The 21,961-nt window shown below is 45.9% G+C and overlaps 1 protein-coding gene across 3 annotated transcripts in view; it reads left to right on the forward strand.

Moving 5' to 3' along the window:
• Dpf3 (double PHD fingers 3) overlaps positions 1-21,961 on the forward strand; it is a 201,632-nt gene that overhangs the window by 129,432 nt on the left and 50,239 nt on the right. For all 3 annotated transcript variants that reach the window (XM_042692793.1, XM_042692792.1, XM_042692794.1), the window contains exons 4-5: positions 6,825-6,952; positions 12,911-13,006. In XM_042692793.1, coding sequence (XP_042548727.1) covers positions 6,825-6,952; positions 12,911-13,006 — 224 coding nt within the window. The remainder of the gene's footprint in view (positions 1-6,824; positions 6,953-12,910; positions 13,007-21,961) is intronic.

Consider the following 21,961-nt stretch of genomic DNA (forward strand, 5'->3'; position numbering starts at 1 on the left):
GGTGTAAGTTAATGTACAAAGCCAAAGACCTGTGACGAGCTTCACTCTCCAAAATAAGTAAGGACCCAGAAGAGAAAATGGCACATTTGTATTTTTCAGGAAAACCTAGAGGCAGAGAATGGGAGCACTGAGGATCTAGCCATTGTCTGTGGGATGGCTCCCTCCGAGGCCCTGTAGCATCTCCAGGCCCCTGCGTCACAGGGAGTCCGTGATGGATGGACGGATGGATGCGCCTTGTCGGGCTGTTTCACCACAATTTCCCTTGGGGCCAGCTGTCTGTTGGCAGAGCCTAGCCTCCCGAAAGATGGTATCTCGTGCAAACTCGACAGCTAACAGACAGCTCCTCTCTTTGTATATTTCCCCAAAGAAGAACTGTCTTAATCTGTTGTTGTTGTTTCCAATGGCATATTTTATTATAATCTGTGTATGACTTGGAGGTTCCCAGACCACCATCCCGAGTCTGATAATGAAGGCGAAGGTGTCAGAGGCTCCGTGAGCCTATCGCATCCAAGGCGTTTGCATTTTTAAATGACCTGGGATTTAATTACTCACTCGGCTTCCACATTGCGCTTTCAGGACTCATCTCTTGTGCATCCTGTTAATGAGCTCGGTGGCTCCAACAGCCCGGTGGAAGCTTTGCTCTCAGTGCATTGGGTGGCAGGCTTGGGGCATCTGTGTCAAAAGCTTCTGGCTTTGATCTGCCCATGAGAGGATGGCTGATCTGTCCACAGCTTGGGGAAAAGTCACTGGACTTCACTTTATTTATTTATTATTTATTCTTTTTGCATTGCTTTGATTTGTGCCTCTTTTTAAACTTTCTAGGCTTCAATCCTTGTTTGTCTACATTTTTTTTTTCTTATTTGGAAACGGATTTGCTTCGGTTTGCACAGAAGCTGTCTCTGGTGTGATGGATCGTGCTGGAAGTCACCCAAAGACTATCTCTGTTCCCAATTAGAAGTGGAGGCAGAGCTGCCTACAGGGGCCCAGGGAGGCGGCTGGCTTGGGTGACAGCTGCTGCTACTCGGGAAAGAGTAACGATTCATAGGTTTATATCCATGTGTATAAAATCAGGCTAATTTAAAGATGAATTATGTGTGTGTGTGTGTGTGTGTGTGTGTGTGTGTGTGTGTGTTTGAGGCCATTTTTTTTGAATGTCAAATGCTGGGTGGTTCCTGTTGGGTTATATAGTCTTCAAATATGTGTGAGCTACAGAATGAGTATGCTTTTTAAAAGAATTGCTAAATCTTCTATCTAGGAGAGACACATTAGAGAAGAATTGAATGAATGAAACCCCGAAGGGCTCAATGGCTGCATGACTAGGATGTATGCTGTGTAAGAGCTTGGACCTGCTCCCTCTTTTCCCGCTTCACTCTGGGACCTGTTGTGGTCATGAGGTCAGGGCTGTCTGCAGGGTAGGAGGGAAGAGTGGTACCTTTTCTCTCTCATAACTGCTTGGCAACCACGCCACCGGGCAGCTAGGATGCCGTCCATGGAATGGCACTCAGCCATTGAGTAAGCAACAATCAAAACCATATTTAAATTCCTTCCATTTTTTGGAAGCAAAGGGATAGCAAACTTTTTTCCCCTCCTGTACTGAGGCCTGAACTCAAGGGTTGATGCTCTCTTGGCTGATGCTCTGCCACTTGAACCACATTTCTAATCTGGGTTTTTTTTTTTTTTTGCTATGTTTCTTTGATGGAGTGTACCAAAATTGTCTGTCTATACTAGCTTCGAACCTTGATCCTCCAGATCTCAGTAGCTAGGATTATAGGTATGAGCCACTGGCTGCCAGCCAGAAATCTTTCTTTAAATACTAACAACAGGTACTGTGCAACATGACAGCTGCTAGCCAGTTGTGCCTAAGGAACACTTGAAATGTGGCTGGTCTGAGTTGAGATTCACTGAATAGTTAAGATACACAGCAGACGTGGAGGTCTTACTGTGAGTGAGAGAATGTAAGTGATCACATCAGTATTTTTTCTTCTATTGATTTCATGTTGAAATGGCAATGTTTTAGACATATTGGGCTGAGGAAAATATATTATTAAAATTAATCACTCCTGCTTCTCTTTATGTTTTACAGTGTTGAAAGTGGTATCAGTGGCGTGTGTCATATTTCTGTTGGTTAGTGCTGCTGTATGATTAAAATCAAATGACACAGACTTTGACGATAACACCCACCCAGTTCTGGAACACTGAACAATGTCTCAGGCTTCTTTGTATATTAGGTTCTCATTTTGAATCCATGTTTTGAATAGAATGAAATAATAAAAAAACGAGTTGTTGCCAGATGCTGGTGGCTCATGCCTGTCATCCTAGTTACTCAGGAAGCTGAGATCTGAGGATTGTGGTTCAAAACCAGCCTGGGCAGGAAAGTCTTGTGAGACTTTTATCTTTAATTAACCACCAACACTCCACACATCCCCTCTCCCCAGCCCCGCAAAATGTAAGTAGAACTGTGACTGTAGTGGTAGAGTATTAGCCTACACACACACACACACACACACACACACACACACACACACACACACACACACACACACACACACACACACACACACACAGTTACAAGTTGCCTTCACTTTCTTTCCTCCTGCATTCCCTTGCTTGAGTCTCATGCCACTCCTGTGATCTATAGCTACTCTGACCATACCCAGTCTCCACATAGGGAAACGGAGACTAGGATTCAGAAACTAGCCCATGGCTCTTTTGCTAACAACGGTCAGACTTGAGTTTGACCCCAGGGCCGTCTGCAAACAGAACATATCTGAGCTAATTAAAGTTTTTGGTAATTAGGAAGGAATGATGCCACCATGACCCTGGGAAAAACCTCTCTGTCTTTCTGTGCTTTGCCTTTAACATGAAGGGATTGGGCCTGGGTGCCATTGGATACCCCGGGGGTTGTGTGCATGTAGAAGGATGTGTTACAGTGATCCCATTAGGGTTGCGTTTGCCCTGTGATTCGTGTTTTGCGCATGCCCGGTGATGTCTGGTCAAAGAGGACGAAGAGAATAGACTGAGAGATGGGAAAGCAGGATGGAGACATGTTTAGTAGGGATGGAAAATTCTGTATGGAGTTAGGACTGTTGTGGAAGGTCAAACATCTCATGAGATGGTCACCCAGAGAAAGCCTGGCGCCACGCGGAGGAATGACCTCAGCTTGAGTAAAGAGTGTGACTTTCTTCCTGACACTGAAAACTCAGGAGAGTGTAGGAATGCAATGGAAATACACAAAGGAAGGATCAAAGAGAGGTAGGTAGAGCTCATATAGTCTAATCTGGGGGTGGGATGGGTGGGGGGGGAGAGTGGGAAGGGATCTGCAGGCAGACTTTGCCTTCAAGACCAGACTTTGCCTTTAAGTTAAGTAGGATCTGAACTTTCCCAAGATGCACCATCCTTATCTGTTGTTTGCTGGAAAATGGGACAGTGGCTGTACTGTTGTATGTGACAGAAATGAAGTGACACACAGCAAAGAGGCTGTTGCATTAGACTCGTTTCTCATGTGACAACTCCACTGCCTATGGACAAGTGACTAAAGCAAGTACCCTCTTAGCTCAGCGTGGGCTAACTACTAATCAGATTACAGTGAATGGAAGTGCTTGTCATCATCTCAGATTGCATTCTTCTTCTACTATGTGGTTTTTGGTGAGGTTACTTAACTTCTCTGAGTATAGGGCAGTTTGCCTATAAATGGAGATGAGTGACCTGGATGACCCAAGGCCTTTTCCACTCCCAAGATGCTGTGCAATTCTGGAAATAGGATTTATTTTCACTTGGAAAGGATAAAGGGGGAGGGTAATTAAAAAATAAACTCCATAGCTGGCCATCTGTGGCTCATGCCTCTAACCTTAGCTACTCAGGAGACTGAGATCTGAGGCTCCTGGGCGGATAAATCCATGAGACTTTCATATTAGCCAGCAAAAAGGCAGGCGTAGAAGTATGGCTCAAGTGGTAGAGCACCAAGCATGAGCAAGAAACTTAAGGGAGAATACGAGACCCTGAGTTCAAGCCCCAGTACCGACATACACGCAAAAAGAACTTCATATATCCATGTATGATGAGTCCAAGTTTGAGGGCTGGGGGCCAGCTTTTTGTCTTCTGAGGACAGACGATGAGGCAACACACTTTAATGGTTTGATGAGACATTTGGAAGACCTGGGGAGAGAGTATCAAGATGTCATGAGAGCAGGCTGTGGACTGCGTGCTCCAAGCTCATTAAAACAGACGGTTTTGCTGACACTCACCTTAGATGGAGCTTTATCACACAGGTTTTCCCTCACTCCCCGTCTAAAGTAGCCCCCCACTCCTGCCACATTTTCCTGCCATATTGCTGTCGTTTTCCTCGCCAGCACTTGGGACTGTTCATAGTTGTGTCTTTATTTTGTATTTAGCAGTGGAGCTCTGTCTTTTGAGACTATAAACCACCCAGGGGCAGGGCTGGTCATTATTTAGTCACTTCCCGTGTCCTTACTCCCAGGACAGAGGCTGTCACATGGTGGCAGTCAGCAAATATTTTTTGAATTAGTAGATGGATGTGGATGAGTATCTTTCAGGTGGCTGATTTTGTGGTCATGATTTTTGGTGGAAAACTTGCTCTTTTTTTGGGGGGGGGTCTCTCAAAAGATTTCAGGTATTCCTTTTTTCCCTCCCTCCATACCTCCCTCCCTCCCTCTCTTCCTTTCTTCCTTCCTTCCTGTTGGTGCTTGAACTCAGAGCCTCAAATACTTGCTTGGCTTTTTGCTTGAGGCTGACATTCTATCCTATGTACCACACCTCCTCTTGCAGCTTTTGGCTAATTGGAGATAAGAGTCTTATGGATTTTTCTGCACAGGATGGCTTCAAACAGGAATTCTCAGGGATACTCAGCCTCCTGAGTAACTAGGATTATAGGCATGAGCCACCAGTACCCAGCTTGTTTCTTGAGTTTTCCTAGGGTGCCTGGGTACTTTTTCCTCATGTACTGTTTTGGGCAGAAGAGATGGAAGGGGAAGGTTGAATTCTCTTGGAGTCAAAAGAAAGCCTGATGGACAGGGCCTGATGGCATTGCTTATTTCCAGTGACATTTCTAAAAGCACTCTTTGCTCCTTGTGGTACTTGGTAGGCTGCTGTACCAGCCAGGATCACTGGCATCTTGCTCCCAGTAGAGGTTGGCCAGTGGGAGGGGGCATAGTAGAAGATGGAGGCTGTGGGGAGAGAGCAATCGGGCCATGCATTGGTTCCTTGATTTTCTGGCTTTGGGATCCTGTGCTGCAAGCCCCAGCCCTATTGGGGCTCTGCTATGGCTTTCTCTCCAGGTTCTGGCTTACACTTTTCCTCTGTCTCTCCAGGAATCACAGTGGAGGTGACTCCCCAGCACACTTCATCATTCCTTTTTGGTTCCCTTTACCCCTTCCATACCTCAAACTTCCAGTTCTCCCATGCATGTGGCCATTTATTTCTATGACTGTTGTGCAGGACACCACTAAATTAACTTCTGTGTGGGTATCTCTCTTTCTCCTTTCATTTCCTTCCTTCCTTCCTTCCTTTTTTCATTCCTTCTTTCCCTCCCTCCCTCCCTCCCTCCCTCCCTCCCTCCCTCCCTCCCTCCCTTCCTTCCTTCCTTCCTTCCTTCCTTCCTTCCTTCCTTCCTTCCTTCCTTCCTTCCTTCCTTCCTTCCTTCCTTCCTTCCTTCGCATCCTATATTGGAGTTTGAGAAGTATCAAAGTATTTACCCACTCACTCTGCTCTGTTTCAGGAGCACTGATGATTCTGGCCACCATTTTTGCTCAGTGGGCCAATAGGTTACTTTCATTATTATAACTAAATGCCTGATATAATTGACTCATCAACAGGAACGGTTGTGCTGGCTCACAGTTTTAGAGGTTCCATTCCATAATCAGACAGACTCCATTGCTTTGGGCTTCTGGTGCCAGATGTTAACAGTTGGGGGAGTGTGTGGTTAAAGCAAACTGTTTACCTCATAGCCAGGAAGCAAAAGAGGAAGAGTCAGAGGCCACACTCCCAATGATCCAAGGACCTCCCACTAGGCCCCGCCTCCTAAAGGGTCCATGACTTCCCCTAGCACCATCCTGAATACTTAACTTTGAACACATTTGGAGCACATGCAACATTCTAAATTAAGTACCCAATGACCTAAAGCTCCAGAGACTTAATAAAATTCCTGATGTATTTCAACCAAATGACCTGTAACTCTAACTTTCCTTTTTTTCCATGGTTGGGCATTGTGACTCCAATCTCTCTGGTTGTCCATGGGGCAAAGGCTCTATACCCGCCCCCCCCACCCCCCCACCCCCCCCCCCCCGCTGCTGCACTCCTTCATTTTCCTTGGCTTTCCAGGCCTCCACTTCCCCTCTGCATGGGTGACATCAGCCTCTCTGGAGTAGGGAAGAACTGGCTGGTCATCATACTCAAGGGGAGGTAATGGGGAGAGTAATTAGGGCAATGTTGGTGATACTTTTCTGCCCCACAGAACAGCCCTGGAGCACTGGACATTGTTTCTTCCTTTGTAGATGGAGAAATAGGCTCCAGGTTCCTGCTGCACGTGCTCAGGGTTATAAAAGCAGAAAATAGGGGGAGGGAGCAAGGCTGAGACTTAATGCCACCCACGAAGGTGTGGACAGGGCTGGGATCTAACTCTGGGGCTGTCCGAGGAGACTTGGGAAAGCTACTTTCCACTCTAATGTTCCTGTGCCACCAGGAGGAGGGGGCACAGGCTATTTTGAGTCCTTCCCAGGAGCTCTGGTCCCTGCCTGTCCTCAAGGACTGTCTTTGCCATCTTCTCTGCTTCCAGTGGCCTGACCTGCCTTTCTGTGTTTGTTTGTCAGAAGTGGAGCTGCCCCTGAAGAAAGATGGGTTCACATCAGAGAGCACCACTCTGGAAGCCTTGCTCCGCGGTGAGGGGGGGGAGAAGAAGGTGGACGCCCGAGAGGAGGAAAGCATCCAGGAGATACAGGTACTCCTGCGCCCTCTGGGGCGTGCTACAGAGCAGCCCTGTAACTCCATGTGCTCCCCTGCGCCCCCCCCCCCCCCCCCCAGGCTTGGGTCAAATCTCAGATGGCCTTGTAGCACCATTGGTGGGAATCTCACAAATTCTTTCCTGATTTAAAACATCCCCCCCAGAAGTCACTGCTCCCCTTCCATCTTTTCCTCTCCCCAGCTTCCCTAGTATTTATTGAGCTTGCTACGTCCTGGGGACATGATGATGATCCAGGCAGGCAGTCCTTCCGGTGTAATGACCAGTCTGTCCTTCAGGTCTTCCGTAGCACTCCCCCCCCCCCCCCCCCCCCCCGCCCATCCTCTGTGGCCTCCATGGCCTGTCTGACCAGAAAGGACAATGTGTCCACAACCCTCTGTTCACACAACATCACTAAAGCTTGCAAATACAGAATTGTAACTATGAATTTCTACCATTTCTTACCTGCCTTTTTTGAGGGGTGGGGTGGAGTGGGAAATAGGTCTAGGATTTGAACTCAGGTACAAAGATTTGAACTCATTCTTGGTAGGCAGGCCCTCTACCACTTGATCCATGCCTCCCATCCTTTCTGCTCTGGTTATTTGCAGGATAGGGTCTCTGTTCCCGAGGCCAACCTGGGCTGCGGTCTTCCAAATTGTATATCTTTGCATCATTGGGGATGACAGGCACTCACCACTATACCTGGCTAGTGGTTGAGAAACTGCCCCTGTTCCTCACATGGATATATATTAGGATTTGCTCAGCTTAGCACTTTGTTTTGTTTTGTTTTTGGTTGTGGGGCTTGAACTCTGGGCCTGGGCACTATCCCTCAGCTCTTTAGCTCAAGGCTAGCGCTCTACTACTTGAACCACAGCACCATTTCTGGTTTTCTGGTGGTTAATTGGAGATGAGAGTCTCATGGACTTTCCTGCCTGGGCTGGCTTTGAATCATGACCCTCAGATCTCAGCCTCCTGAGTAGCTAGGATTACAGGCGTGAGCCACAAATGTCTGGCTCATAATAACACTCTTGATTGCTTTCTCTCCCCTTCCCCCAGTCCCCTAGTAATCAATAGGCTTCACTGAGGTTCATTATGCTGGCTTCATCCATAGTTATGCTATATTTCAAAGTTACTTGTCCTCTACGTTTCTTTTTCCCTTCCTTTTCTCCTCTCATGAACTTCTGTGATCAATCACAATCCCCTCAGCTCTGCCTCTCAAGTAGCTGGGATTACAGGCTTGAGCCACTGTGCCCAATCTGTTTTAATTACTTCTGATCCTGAAACATAATCCTATTATTTAAGCTTCCTCTGTAGCTGAGTTTATACATGCATACCACCATGCCCAGCCTTTTCTGTTGAGATGGAGTCTCATGAAATTTTTTCTCTTGGCTGGCCTCAAACTATAATCCTTCTCATCTCTGCCTCCTGAGTAGCGAAGATTATAAGCATGATCCACTGTGCACAGCTTTGCCACTAGTCTTGAATCTATATTTATCTACTAGTATGTAGGACACAGAGTGTTGCAATAAGATTAGTTTATACTAATATAAAATAACATTAATAATTAAATAGGATTCAGTAACTTATGTTTGTATTAATTTGAATATGACAATTTTATGTTTTTGTCATAAATTACAATTGTATTAACTTTATGTTCAACTTAACACTTAAAGACTCCATTAATCTATTAAAATGATCATTAAATCAATAGTTACAATAACCCAGTTTTGATTTGCTTGGTAAGTACCACTGACTTGTGAGTTCCACCAAGTCAGAGACCACGCTGTTGTGTTCATTATGGTATCTTCGGTGGCTTGTTCACGCCATCTCCACGGAGACAATAGATTGAGTCAGTGACTGTATCTTCCTTCTCCACCATTTCTGTGCTAAGAGGAATGTTAAATCTTTTCTGCTTAGTGGCTACCACCTGGCTTCTATTTGTTCCCTCCTCTCCTTTCCTTTCTGATGCCTGAGAAGACTATTACAACAATAATTCCTCGAAACATAGTAATTGACATTCATAACAAAATGGAGTGAAAGAGGTAGAGATTTCCCTTCTATACTGTGCCCCCTCACTAGCAACTCTCCCACCGCTTTTATTACCACCGATGAATCCATATTGACACCTGATTTTCACCCCAAGTTCAAAGTCTACTTTAGGGTTCACTCTAGGTGTGGTACATTCTACATTTTATGTGTTTGGATAAGTATACAATTGCATAGATCACTATTACAGTAGTATGCAAATTAACTTCATTGTCCTCCACCTTTCCTGGGCTCTGCTCCTCCTTCTGCCCCATCTGAAGTGGGACCGTGAAGCAAAGGAGTTTAACTGATATATTGACTTTAGTTGTGAAAATGCACATGTGGTAAATAGGCTGTTCTTTTTTCTTACCACTTATCCATCTACCCACCTACTCATCGACATTCCATCTATCCACTTATCCATCCATCCATCCATCTCCCATCTCTTGGCCAAAATAGCCAAATGGGTAGGGACAGGCCAAAACTTGTCCTCTCTACCCATAGTCTAGTATGACAAACAGACAGAAAATAAGTAAGCCAATTGCATTTTGGTATAAATGGGAATGTGTAGTTTCAGTATAAGAGGAGGGACAGAATCTGGGCAGTGTCCTAAAAGAGAGGAAGGGTTTCACTTTGTTTTTCTGCTGAGGAGCTGGTGAGAGAACCCCAGGAAAACTTTGTAGGCAGAGTAGCGGGCATGGAGCCCCGGAGGCAGGTCAGAGCTGCTCATGCCCAGAACACAAATAAGGCCCTTGTAGCTGGAGAGCCAGACCTCTTGGGCCTTACGGGACATATTAGTGGCTTTTGGCTTCATGTAAAATGAAAAAGGAAGCCAATTGGAGGATTTTAATCAGGGCAGTGAATTTATATTTCATAAAGATCCCTCTGGCATTGCAGGGAGAGGAGATTGGATGCAGGGCCAACAATGCACAGAGAAAGAGAGACACTAGTTAGGGAGATTTTGAAGGGTTTCTGGCCAGAGATAACAGACTCTTAAAAAGGAATGATTATTATTATAACACCAGCACACATCACTGTTATCATCACTGTAGACTATTTCGAGTCGCAGGGGGAAAGGTTATTTTAGAATGTGTTTATGTTCCAGATAATGTCATTGGATGGGGACTGCCCATATGTTATGGGGGACAGTTGATTTTATGTTGGCTCTGCCCCATCTCTCACTCCAGAACCACAGCTCTTTCTCTGCTTCTCGAGTCCCCATGAGCTGTGTTTGTAACTTCTTCCAGAGCTGCATGGAAGGAAATGGAGACACAGAGGGCTGTTGCTGGTACAGAGGCCCAGGGTGTGAACTGGGGGGCTTTGGAGTCACTGGGGGCTGATGGTAAGAGGGAAGGAGAAATCAGTTCACTCTTGATTGGTGAGGTCGAGAGGCAGCAGTACTTGGGGTGGGGACCAGCTTAGTTGCCTTTACCAATCTTTTACCTGCCATGCCAGAGTCTGCCATGCAAAATGACAGTGAAGTCAGAACTGTACTGAGATGCGAGGGGCAATGACCTTTGAATTCCAGGCTCTTGGAACATACCGCTATGAAATGACTTCAGGATGGAGAAAATTTGTAAGATAGCTGTACAGTCAGCTGTACAACAGTTAGGAAAACTTCACCTTGTATTTATACCACCTTTTTTTTTTTTTGTACCAGTACTGGGGCTTGAATTCAAAGGGCTTTATGCTCTTGCTTAGCTTTTTCTGCCCAATGTTGGTGCTCTTACCTTTTGAGTCATACTTCCACGTCCAGCTTTTGTTTTTGCTTTTGGTATGGATTGGAGGCAAGACACTCATGGACTTTTCAGCCCAGGATGGCTTCGAGCCTCAGACCTCAGCCTCCTGCGCAGTTAGGATTACAGGTGTGAGCCCCCAGTGCCCTGTTCCACGACATCATTTCACTGCTGGTTGCAGAGCATTTGCCCTGTCATCTCTCACTGGGGTTTTTGTTCATGATTCCTGCAGGTCAGGATGCTGAGAGGCTTGTTTTGGACCTGGGCCAACGTAGTCTCACGATAGGTCAGAGGTCATGTCCATCAGACGAGGCTGTTTCTCTTTGCTGGCTAAGGCTGACCCAGAGATCCCCAAGGACTTTTAGCTGGATGTCTTCCCAACTAAAACCAGTGGAGAAGGCAGAGCTGTCATAGGACTGTTTGGAGGCCTCGGGAGGATTGATTGGGTGATCAGCGGTGACCAGCGGTGACTGGAGCAGTTCAACGTGGCAGCAGGCAGCAGGCATTGCTGACAACTTTCTCCTGGGCTTCTTGCATTGAGAACAGTCTAGGCTGTGCAGGAGGCCACTGGAGCAGCCCTGGTGAATCAGGCATCCACACTGCACATGCTCTGTGGGAAGCCCTGCCATAGTTGCTATGACGTTTGCCCCAGGTCCCGCCCCCCCCCCCCCCCCCCTACCCAGGCTTGTGGTATTATTCTCTGGGGTGGAGTACCTGCCTACCTTTTTACCTTCCTCTTCCCATCTCTCTGAACCCCTGAACCCTGGTGGCACCAGCTTCTTTTTGCTTCCCCCAGAGACAAGCAGGTCACTCTGCCCGGGGGGCTTTGCCTTCCCTCCCCCTTTCCTTCTGTCCCCATTCTTAGGACTAGTCTTTGCTCATTGTCCTTGGTAAGCTGCAGCTAGGGTAAATTCCTTCACAGATCTTCTCCACCTCCACCTTGCCTGTCACTGTCAACGCAGCGGGTGGAATTAGGTGGTTGTCTGTGTTGTTTGAGCCCATATAGCTTTCACTACACCGTGATGGCTTGCTTGGGGCCAGGACTGTGGCCATTTTGCTGCATGTGTGTGTGTACATTCCCTGCTGTGTAGTGGTAAAAGGTGATAACTTGCCCTAGGTATACAGTGAGCCCCTAAAAACATTCTCAGGCCATTAAGGTCCAAGTCCATCCCTTCTGATCCCACCTCCCACAGAGGGGGCTGGGTCCTCTGTCACCACCTTCCATCCCTCCCACAAGCCTGAAAGAGCACGCCCACCCTCCCTTAAGCCAGTGACGTGCTCAGGCCCTGTGTGACATTTGTCACAATTATAGTATTTGTCAGGATGGTTCTTGCAGTTTTTCATACCCAGGGACGAGAAATGCATGGGAGGCAAGTTCATGAACTTGACTTGCTCTGATCATAGCTCACATGTAAGATCTCAAACCTGTAACAGTCTTTTCAGCCTCAGTCTATTCTCTGTAAAAGGGAAATGGGGTTTTGTGCTGTCTTGTGACTCCTGGGCTGTTGGAGAGAGATCGTTTGAATTTAGGATCTTTAAACTCTATTATAAGTCATGGGCCGTAATGAAACATCTATCTTTGAAAGTAACAATGAGGCCAGGTGTTGGTGGCTCACGCCTGTAATCCTTGCTACTCAGGAGGCTGAGATCTGAGATCTGAGGTTTGAAGCCAGCCTGGCCAGGAAGCCCATGAAGCTCGTATCTCTAGTTAACTACCAAAAAAGCCAGAAATGGAACTCTGGCTCAAGTGGTAGCGTGCTAGCCTTGAGCAGAAAGGAGCTCAGGGACAGTGCCTAGGCCCTGAATTCAAGCATTTGTGTGTGTGCACGCACACAAACACATGTACTCATATATGCACGCACGCGCACACACACACATATACACACAAAGTAACAATGGGTTTTTATGAACAGCATGTTCATGTTACATTCTGGACAGATAAAAAGCAAGTGCTAGCTTTTATCCAACAGGCCAGGGTTTCCAGAACTTGGGGAAAAGGAGAAGCATCATTGTGTATTTCTGGGGTGACCCTTTAAGAAAAAGAAAATTGACATGGCACGTTGGAGCCCAACTCCCTGAGCCCTGGCCACACCTTGCTAAGCAGCCACAGAACAGCAATTGTGTTGCTTGCTCTCTGTTGGTTTTCTCCGTTGCATTTGGTCCCTTAACTCTTCTCCTGATTTTCTTGTCATTCCAGAGAGTTTTGGAAAATGATGAAAATGTTGAAGAAGGGAATGAAGAAGAGGATTTGGAAGAGGACATTCCCAAGCGAAAGAACAGGACCAGAGGCCGGGTAAGTAGAGGAAGGAGACTAGAGGCTGAAGCCTGCAAGCAATCAAACCCTGCCTGGATTGGTTGCAGGCCCCTTTGTACCTTGATGGACACCAGATGTGTGGCCTTACTTGGAGGGGTATTCAGTGGGTGACTCCAGAAGACACTAGCTCAGAGTGGTAAGAGGGAAGAGAGAGAGGCCGATGAGGGGCTGGTGGGTCAGGCGAGAGTGTAGGGGTGGGCTGGGTGAAGGCAGAGGACAAGGCTGCGAGCTGTCTGTCCAGTAGCCCCTGTGTTGGCCCCAGCGTGCCAGGATCAGGATGCCTGCTCTGGGGTGTACTTCCCTTTGCGGGGAACAGAACCCTGATGGTCCCAAGTATGTTTGGCTTGAGCTTTAGAGACATTTGGTCGTGGGATGGGCAAGAATTGGGGTCAGAGCTGGGCATGGCAGAGGGAACTGTTGGCAGGAATAAAGCTCAGGCTGGTGCCTGAGTGGAGAGCCAAGCCCGGTGTTGCTTTCTGGCCTGCAGGTGGGTTCCTAGCTCAGCACAGAGGCGTCCTGTGTCCTCTTCAGGGGTCTTCGAGGGCATCACGTGGCAATCAGGTGGAGAGCGCCCTCCCATGGTGGGCTGTGACTCCACACCAGCAAGTTCACACTCTTAGGCCTCAGGGTCTGGCTTCTATGGACTCTAGGCAGGGCCCTCCCTCTCAATAGGGAGGAGGTCAGTCATGCGAACCCTGTGGCTTTGGTCTGCTTGTAGTTGTGGCAAGCCTCCCTGCCCTCCTGCCCCCCCCCTCCCCAACACACTCCACTGTCATGGTGTGTGCTTCTTGAAATGGGACTTAGACATTCTGTGCTGAGCAATTCTGATTTAGCAGGTCTGGGAGCTGGCCTGTAAACCACTCTGGATATTCATGTTTTGTCTCATGAATTTTTTTCCCATTCTGTAGGCTGTCTCTTTGTTCTGGTGATTGTTGACTTGGATGGACAGAATCTTTTTCTTGTGATGCAATGCCACATGCCAATTCTTGTTGTTCTTGTCGATGCTGTTCAGAAATGTGCTGCTACTCCCATGTCCTTAAGGGTTTTCCTAATATTTTCCTCTAGTTGCTTCAAAGGTTCAAGTCTTTGGCCCATTTTGAGATGATTTTAGACAAGGTAAATCATAGGGGTCTAGTTTCAGTATTGTACATGTGGATATCCAGTTTTCTAACACCATTGACTGAAGAAGCCATCTTTTTTTCCAAAATATGTTTATAGCACCTTTGGTTGGGAATCAAATGATTGTAGATGTGTAGGTTTATATTTATTGCATCCACATGTCTGGTTTTGGTCTAGTACCATGCTGTTTGTGTTACTATGGCTCTGTAATATAATTTGAAGTCTAATATTGTGATACTTCTAGCATTGCTTTTTTCCCTCAGGATTGCTTTAGCTATGCAGGACCTTTTATGGTGCCATATGAATTTTAGGATTGATTTTTGTGCACATGTGCATGTGTGTCTATTCTGGGACTTGAACTCAGGGCCTGGGCACTGTCTCTGAGGTTTTATTGTTCAAGACTAGCACTCTACCACTTGAGCCACAGCTCCACATCTGGCTTTTTTGATAGTTAACTAGAGATGAGAACCTCATGGTCTTCCTGGCCAGGCTGGCTTTGAACTCTAGCTCTCAGATCTCAGCCTCCTGAGTTGCTAGGATTACAGGTGTAAGTCACCAGCAGCTGGCTTGATTGTTCTGTTTCTGTGCAGAGTAACATTGGAATTTTAATGAAAATTGCATTGAATCTAGGGTTTTTTGGGTCATATATTTCACAATATTCTGCTAATCTGTGAACATGGAAGTTCTTTCTGTCTTCTTGTGTTTTCTTCCATTTCTTTCTTCATTGTTTTATAGTTTGCATTGTAGAGGTCTTTTACCGACTTAGTTGAGTTTTTTCACTTTTTGCGGCTATTATGAATGGGATTGTCTATCTCATTTCTTGCTTAGCCTTTTCATTACTGCTAGGTAGAAAAGCTGTTAGGTTTTGTTTATTGACTTTTTCTCCTGCTATGTTGCTGGAAGTGTTATTAGATCTAAGAGTATTTTGGTAAAGTCTTCAGGGGCTTTTCAGTATAGGATCATATCTCTTGAAAATAAGGATATATTGACTTCTTCCTTTTCTATTTATATCTCTTTATTTCTCTTGCCTTAATGTTCTTGGTGAGGACTCAGACACTATGTTAACAATGGAGATATTACATCTTGTCTTTTTCTTTCTTTTCTTTTTTCCAAGTCCTGGGTCTTGAACTCAAGGCCTGGGTGCTGTCTTTGTACTACTTGAGCCACTTCTGGCTTTTTCTGAGTAGTTTATTGGAGAGAAAGTCTCACAGACTTTTCTGCCAGGGCTGGCTTTGAACTGTGATCTTCAGATCTCAGCCTCCTGAGTAGCTAGGATTACAGGAGCCACTGGTGCCTGGACTCCTTGTATTTTTCAAAGGTAATTTCTCAGGTCATTTTCTCACTTAAGTAAATGCTTTAAGTTTTCTCCTACTTAATTTGGTGTTGGCTATAGGTTTTAGAACAACATTTCTTCTATTTCTAGTTTCTTCAGTGCTTCCTTTTTTAAATCATGAAAGGATGTCGAATTTTGTCAGAAGCTTTTAAAGCATCTTTTGAGATGACTATGTGAATTTTGTTCTTTATTCTGTTAATGTGCTATGTTTATTAAATTATAAATGTTATATTATCCTTGTATCTCTGAAACAAAACTTTTTAGTGATCTTTTTAATACATTACTGAATCCTATTTTCATGTATTTTATTGAGTATTTTTGTGTTTATGTTCATCAAGGAAACTGGTCTGTAATTTCTTTTTCTTATTGTGTCCTTACCTGGATTGATAACAGGGTCATGCTGGATTTATTGAATGAATTTGGTAGTGCTCCTTCCCTTTCCATATTATAGAATAATCTGGGGATCATTGGTGTCAATTCTTTTAGCAGTGAATCTATCGATCCTGGACTGTGTGTGTGTGTGTGTGTGTGTGTGTGTGTGTGTGTGTGTGTTGGAGACTTTTATGACTAGTTCAATTTCATTGCTTGTGTTAGATCTGCTTATGTTATGTCACTTTTGGAAGGTTATATGCATCTAGAAAGTTATCCATTTCTTCTAGGTTTTGCAGTGTATTAGGATATTAGTTTTACAAATATGCCCTAGTGATCTCTGAATTTCACTGGGTCTCATGCTTGTCAAACAAGTTCTCTACCGGTTGAGCCAATCCCAGCCATTTTGCTTTAGCTTGTTTTTAGACAGGGTCTTGCACTTTTGCCTTGATCAACCTTGGATGGATGTTTTCAGCCTGAGTAGTAGATTTACACATGTGCACCTCTATACCCAGCTTGTTGCTGAGACAAGATCTCACTGGTTTGTGCGGCTGATTTCAAACCATGTTCCTCTTATCTGTCCCGTGAGTAGCTAAAATTCAAGATGTGTGCCACCACACCTGGCCCTCTTTGTCACCTTTCTGTTTTTCTGTGATTTTCAGCTGTCCTGTCACCTCATCCATGATTCCCAATGTTCTTCCTTTGTTTCTTCAGAATAGACTCCTTTGTTATGCTGACTCTTCTCATTTATAGAGTTAAACAGAGGAAGCTTACTATCCACCATTTTCCCCTTGCCTCCTGGGATAAGGCCTTAAACAAATTTCCAGGTGACCAGTGCATGAAGGCCAGTATTGTGCACACTGTGAGCCAAGAGGCAGGAGCTGGCATTCTGTCTGGGGAGGGCAGGTTTGTACTGGTGCACCCTTCAGAGTTGTCCACAGTTCCATCAATTGCCATTTCAACTGTTCCATCTTAGCCATTCTCTTCTCCTCCTTTTGTTGGTTCCTGTGTGTTTGATTCCCTGTTCCCCTGAAGTAGTTGGAAACAAATGCTAGACCTTTGATCATCTACCCCAGTGTATCTAATAGCCATTCTTATACCTGGTAGAAGTAACTACTGATCGAATGTGTACTCTCCAAACCCTGATAACTCCCCCCTAATTTCTCAAAAAATGCCTTTTGATGGTTGGTTGGTTTGAAGCTTAGACCTTACTTAGTCCGTAGCATCTCTCTTCCTCATTGAATGCCATGACACATATTCTTTTTCTCACGCCGTTTGTTTGTTGAAGAACTTCGGTTGTCTCGTGGAATTGTTCTTTCTAGATTTGGTGGCATGAGGTGGTGGTGTTTAATGACTACTTTCTCCTCTGTTTCCTGAAGCCAGTACAGTGGTCCCCCTTTCTGCAGTTTTTTAATCTATTAGCTGTAGTTACCTGGAATCAATTAGAGTCTGAAAATATTAAATGGGAAGTTCCAGAAGTAAACAACTGGAAAGTGTGAAATGACATGCCATTTTGAATTGCATGATGGCATCCCATGCTGCTGTCTAAACTCTGCCTGGGGCGTGAGTCATGCCTTTGTCCCTCATATCTACACTGTGAACACCACTTGCCCGGTAGTCACTTAGTTATTGCCTACAATATCAGATCAGGAGGTGAGGGAACATGTGGACCTTGGGTCGTATGAGGCCTGTGAAATCACTTGGCATAGGACAGCACATGCATGTATGCTTCTTGTCAGATGCCTGAGGCCTATCTTCCTGTGTTAGTAATTTTGTTTGACCCAAAGATGATGGCAGAAGACTCATCTTTATTTTATTTTTAAAATTTATTTTTCAGTGCTAGGGATAAAACCCAGGGTCTTAAACATGCTAAGCATGTACTCTACCACTCTGTTTCCACCCACCCCACCCCCATCTTTAAAAACGTGCCATTTCTGGAAGTGAGAGCCTCATTCCATATTGTGTAGCCTTTGGAAAACAGCATTATGTAGTTGGTAGAAAATGAATGAAAAAGACAAAATAATGTTTTAGAGCGTTATGAGAACCATTTTTGAGGCATAAATAGTGTATATCAAACATATCACACCAGGAGTCTGTGGGTCTTGAGGATATTGGAGAACTTGCTGATTTTCTTCTTCAAGTTTTTTTCTGTCTGCTTCACCAGCCTCATAAAGTACTTCTTCTTTTGGTGGTAGATATGATCATCATTTTGACACTAATTCTTGGCCCACTATTTGAGAAGAACTGGTATTGAATAGCTAGTCCTAGACTGGGAATATCTGTCCTAGTTCAGGGTCTTCTAGCTGCAAGAAACTCAGTGGCTTAAGCAAAATTAGGGAAGATTTGACAAGCTGCTCAGCTATTGCCCCACATTGGAGTGATCTTTGAAGGTCCAACCATAGGAAGGGCAGAAAAGTGGCAGGAATTTAGCCATTTCTGGATTCTTATTCCTTTATTTTCTCTTTAATGACGTCTTCCTGACTTCTGTACACAGGGCACCATAGCTCATGGATTTATCTGTTTGTACAGTGCAAGTGGCTTGTATTAACAAAAGTCATTGTTTCCAAATTCTAAGCCTCTTGGAGGTAGAATTTCACTAGTGAAGCTTGAGGGTAGAAGTTGATGGGTCCTGTAATTAGGTGACTACTCCTGAGCCAGCCAATCTACTGTAGTCAGTGGAGCAGGACCAGGTAGTCTCTATCATGGCTGTTGTGGCCTGCCATTGTGTGTGTGTGTGTGTGTGTGTGTGTGTGTGTGTGTGTGTGTGTGTGTGTTGGGGTGGGGGTGGGGTGAACAATTCTCAGGGGAGAAGATGGTTTCTTTTGGAGAGTCAGATCCTGCTGCTTCTGCAGACTCTGTGTTTGTGGATAAGTCATGGAACCTGCCAGAACTGTTTCATGGGGTGACACATTAGGAATAATGACGATTGATCAAACTCATAGGATTATTGTAAGAATTAACTGAGCTAATATATGTGAAGGAGCTTTGCATGCTGTGCGTCCAGTCTAGTGAGAAGTGTTAAGGGTTCATAATCAAATTTCCAATGTCATCGTTTAAATCCATAATTCAACAAAGAGAACAGCAGACTTGTGACTGTACACCAACCAAAGGCAACAAGACACCAGGGGAGAGGAATTGACATAAGCGCAGAGGGGGAGATCTATTGAGCACTTCCTGTGGATTTCGTGCTGTTCCCTATGGTTTCACACTCTGACCTCTAACCCTTTCAGCGACTCTGCTGTGCTGATTTTATAGATGAAAAAACGAAGCTTAAAGAAGCAACTTGTCCAAGACACCTAGCTATTGCTACGGTTTGAATACGGGTCCAGTGTGTTCTAAGACTTCCTATAGTGACCTGTGATCCCAATTCAAGGTGCAGAGGAGATAAAGACTTCATCTGACTGTAGTGTGGAGAGGTGGAGCCTTTGCAGGGTGAGTAGGATTAGATTAAGGTCATCAGGGTGAAGCTCCAAGAAGGAATCCTGGAGGCTATATAAGAGGAGGGAGAGATGCCAGAAGAGACACGTACACATGCATGCTTCCTGTCATGTGATTCTGTGCTACCTGGGAATTTTGGCAGCAAGAAAGCTATGACCAGATAAGTTCCCTAGATCTTGCCCCTCCAGAACCATGATCCAAAGCACATGTTTTGTTTATAAAGTACTTGCCTTAGGTATTTTGTTATTTCTTTTCTTTTTTTTTTTTTGGTCTGAGTCTATGACTCGGACTTGGTATCTGATGCTTTTGATCATTGGCTATTGCTCTACCAACTGAGCCATGCCTCCAATCCCTCGGGCATTTTGTTATAGCCATGAAAAACTGACTATGCTACTGGAGTTTAAACCTATGTCTATCAGACTTGAAAGCCATGCTGATTTTACTTCTCTGTGTGACCAGAGGAAGAACTTGGGAGGAGTGGGGTGTTAGCAGGCTAGGGCACAGATATAAAATGTGCAGGGAATATGCTAGTCATAACAAGGAGCAATAAAAACAAAGACATGGACATAGCCAGAGCCTGGTGTCAGCCTGATGGGAACGAGTTGCCATTGGGTGTATTGTAGGTGGCAATGAAAGACCGTGTGAATGAATGAATGGCCCAGGCTTTGGGTGCTTCTCTCTGCTGCCTAAATGGTTGAACTATCTTCATGCAGGGTGGGTTGGGCTGGCTAGTGTTAAAGACAGAACCTCAGCTGTTGGTCCCTTGGGTAGTTCGGAGTCAGCAAGTGCCCGGATTAGGCTATGAAACAGAAGGAAATGCAAAGTGTGCGATGGTCTTTTAGGGAAGAAACAATAGCATTTGGGTACAGAGAGTGACGACGACTAAAAAGAAACCACTCTCTGCCTGCCTGATCATCCGTTTGGTGGCCACTCCAGAGCTGCTTATGTAGCTGGCCCTGTGCCTACTTCCAAGAATAGCAGTGGCCCAGATAGATGGATCTCCTCCCCATCGAGGACTGAAAATCGACCCATCAACCAACATGTGTATACTTTGGTGCCACGCAATGTTAAGTGCGACAATGAAATATAAAAGCAGGGTAGAGGAAAGAGAAGGAAGGAAGGTATGAATGGGCAGGGATCAGGGAGAGCTTCTCAGAGGAGGAGGCCTTTGAGCAGAACTAGTCGAGTTGTCAAACCTGAGTATGGCAGGAGATGGTGATGGCCTGATCTCCCCCTCCATGCTCATGTCAATTCCATGACCTTTGGTTTTCATTTGGGAAAACAAAGGTACAGACAGTGTGGGAGCCTATACCCAGCTGGTCAGCCATGGAACAGGGGAATGGAAACCTGGCACTCCTCAAGGCTGCCCCTTATTCCCTGGAAGTGCCCCTAGAAGCCCTGGTGCTGACTCCTCCTCCTTTTCTCCCTTGATCCTTTGCTGGTCTCAGAGCCCTCCTCACGTATTTGGAGGCCCTGTTATTCTGCCTGACTTGAGTTACCTGCTCAGGGGTGGCTGTGCCAGGCCATGGGCTGCACACATCAAGCTGCCCCTGGCTTTACTGAGGCAGCATGTAGTGGGCCAGAGCAGTGAGGATCACCTCCCTGGGCCTAGTGGGCCTGGAACCCACCCCAGTGTACCAAGTGCATCGAGGCTGCACCCACAGGTCTGTCTTGGCTGACCCTGGGTAATAATGGCAAGGGAGGAGGGCTGTTGGCTGTCAGTGGGAAGGGCTGGATGGGAGGCAGAGACAGGGAGGAGGTGGAATTTTCTCATGTGGTTTGGAGAGAGACTGACTAGCTGAGGAGGTGGCAGAGGTGGTAGACAGGCAGGTGGGGTTGATGTGAAGGTCTTGATTGGCCTTGCCACTGCGAAATATGTGTATGTGGGCACAATGTGTACACACACACACACACACACACACACACACACACACACACACATTTCCCAGGCCTTTGCACTGAATGGCCTCCAGCAAGGTGTGTGTACTTTGTCTGTATATGAGTGTGCATGTGTGTGCACTCTAGGCCTTGCCACTGTGAAATCTGTGCAGCTACTGCTTCAGGCCTGGCCTTGGGTCAGCTTCATATCGCCTATGCTCCAGGCTTCTGACTCTTCCTCTATGCCTATAGACCTCAGCTGGCACTTTTCTTGACTGAGAGCTACTCATTGCCAAAGAATGACCTGGAAGAGGTAGGGGTGCTGCACATGTGACCAGTATGGGACTTACAGAGGTTTAAAAATAAGCCCTGCTGCCTTCCTGTAGCCACTGTCCCGGACTGCAGGGTTGCCAGCAGCTGCTTGGCCTGCCTTTTTGTTATTCCTGGAGATGGAGCTCATTCTCTCCTCCCTTCAGCTTCTGCTGAGCCTTTCTGCTACATGTATCCATTGTGTCCAGTCCCAGGACAGCATGAGGGTCTAGGTCTAGTCAGTGTCTGAAGGTCCAAGGCAAACTGCCCAGGGAGGCCTTGGCTGAAGCCCATCCCTACTGGGAAGGCCAAGGATGGAGAGGGAGGGTTGACTCATGCTTGGGCTCCAGATACTAGGCGTGGCCGGCTCCTCAGATGCTTGAGGATTGGGCAGTGTGGACACGGGAACCGAGAGAGACAATTGAAGTTACACTTCCTACCCCTTCAGGACCTGATCCCAATATGCCAGCTGCCTGATCAGCATGGGT

Source organism: Dipodomys spectabilis, unplaced genomic scaffold (assembly GCF_019054845.1).
Source record: "Dipodomys spectabilis isolate Male_0828 unplaced genomic scaffold, ASM1905484v1 ptg000157l, whole genome shotgun sequence".
Taxonomy (NCBI): domain Eukaryota; kingdom Metazoa; phylum Chordata; class Mammalia; order Rodentia; family Heteromyidae; genus Dipodomys; species Dipodomys spectabilis.